The sequence below is a fragment of the Echinops telfairi genome, unplaced genomic scaffold, assembly GCF_000313985.2.
Source record: "Echinops telfairi isolate 266 unplaced genomic scaffold, ASM31398v2 ScPeMD7_18;HRSCAF=68, whole genome shotgun sequence".
Lineage (NCBI taxonomy): Eukaryota > Metazoa > Chordata > Mammalia > Afrosoricida > Tenrecidae > Echinops > Echinops telfairi.
Genome location: NW_022103915.1, coordinates 98,631,954 through 98,633,120, shown reverse-complemented (window position 1 = coordinate 98,633,120; position 1,167 = coordinate 98,631,954). Strand labels below are relative to the sequence as shown.

General features: G+C 40.2%; 1 protein-coding gene across 1 annotated transcript in view; it reads left to right on the top strand.

The window, feature by feature from the left end:
- The window catches only part of OIP5 (Opa interacting protein 5), a 15,655-nt gene extending 14,588 nt beyond the window's left edge, over positions 1-1,067 (top strand). Inside the window, exon 6 of the mRNA XM_004712757.2 lies at positions 474-1,067. Within this exon, the coding sequence (XP_004712814.1) occupies positions 474-572 (99 nt within the window). The 3' untranslated portion in view covers positions 573-1,067. The remainder of the gene's footprint in view (positions 1-473) is intronic.
- Positions 1,068-1,167: the final 100 nt, after the last annotated feature.

The following is a 1,167-nucleotide window of genomic DNA, read 5'->3' as shown; positions in this document are numbered from 1 at the left end:
AGAACAAATGTATTCCTGAAATGGTTAAACTCATTGCCATATTCCAGTCATTAGACATAAACTAACAACTGAGCCCTGGTGGTGTAGAGGTTATACATTGGGCTGTGATCCCCATGGTCAGCAGTTCAAACCACCAGCAGCTCCTCTGGAGAAAGCCTGCACCTTCTACTCTGGTATATAAGTGAGCATTGACTTGATGGCAGTGAGTTTGGGACCAGTGAGGAGTCTAAGTGGCATAGTGGGTTACATGGTGGGCTGCTAATCGCAAGGTCAGCAGTTTGAAATCACTCCACGCAAGATGAGACTTTTTACTCCTGTGAAGAGTTATAATCTCGGGAACTCACTTGGGCAGTTTTACCCTGCCCTAAAGGTTATCTATGAATTGGAATCAACTTGATGGCATTGAGTTTTTAGGACCAGTAAATTTGATAATTAAGCTTAAAATGCCCTGATATGTGTTTTTCCTTTCCCAGCTGAAGGAGAAGATTCTGCAGACATACACTCGCTTAAATTCACTAGTGAAGATTCTGGAGGAAGCAGCAGTACTTGACGAGTCCAAGGCAGAAAACTGAGCCGGAACCAAGGCCTGCGTACAAGCTTCAGGCTTCAGTGTGATCGTCATCCACAACTAGTGCTGCTTGGTCGTTCTCAGGAGTGTGGACTGCAGGCATGGGGCTGGGACATGCAGGTGGTTATTTGCCTCTAGGCTGGTTTTCCAAATGATTTATGAAGCTGTTTATAGATGGTAAGAAACCAAGGAGCCTTTTACTAGGGCTTCATAGCTTTTTGCGGTAACATATTTTAGTTTCTCATCAGATTCCTCCTATTTATTTCTATAAACTTTTCTGACTCCAAATTTAGAGACTAGAATGCAGTGTTCCATGTGTGCTACAATCTAGAGATTGACAGTTGGTCTGAAAAGAGGGTTGTCTTTGTTATTGGCTAATATTATTCCCACATACAGCTATTGTGTAATGAATACTGATAAACCATTTTTTCCATGTGAATATAAGTACACATACTCTAGGTAATAATCAATGATTGGTTAATAAAACAATTTATCTCTTTTTAGTAGTAAATAACGAGTTAATGACTGAAATGGTAAAACATCATTCACTGGAATGTCAGTTTTTCTTATTTGGATTTATGTAGCATTTTGGTTGAGTA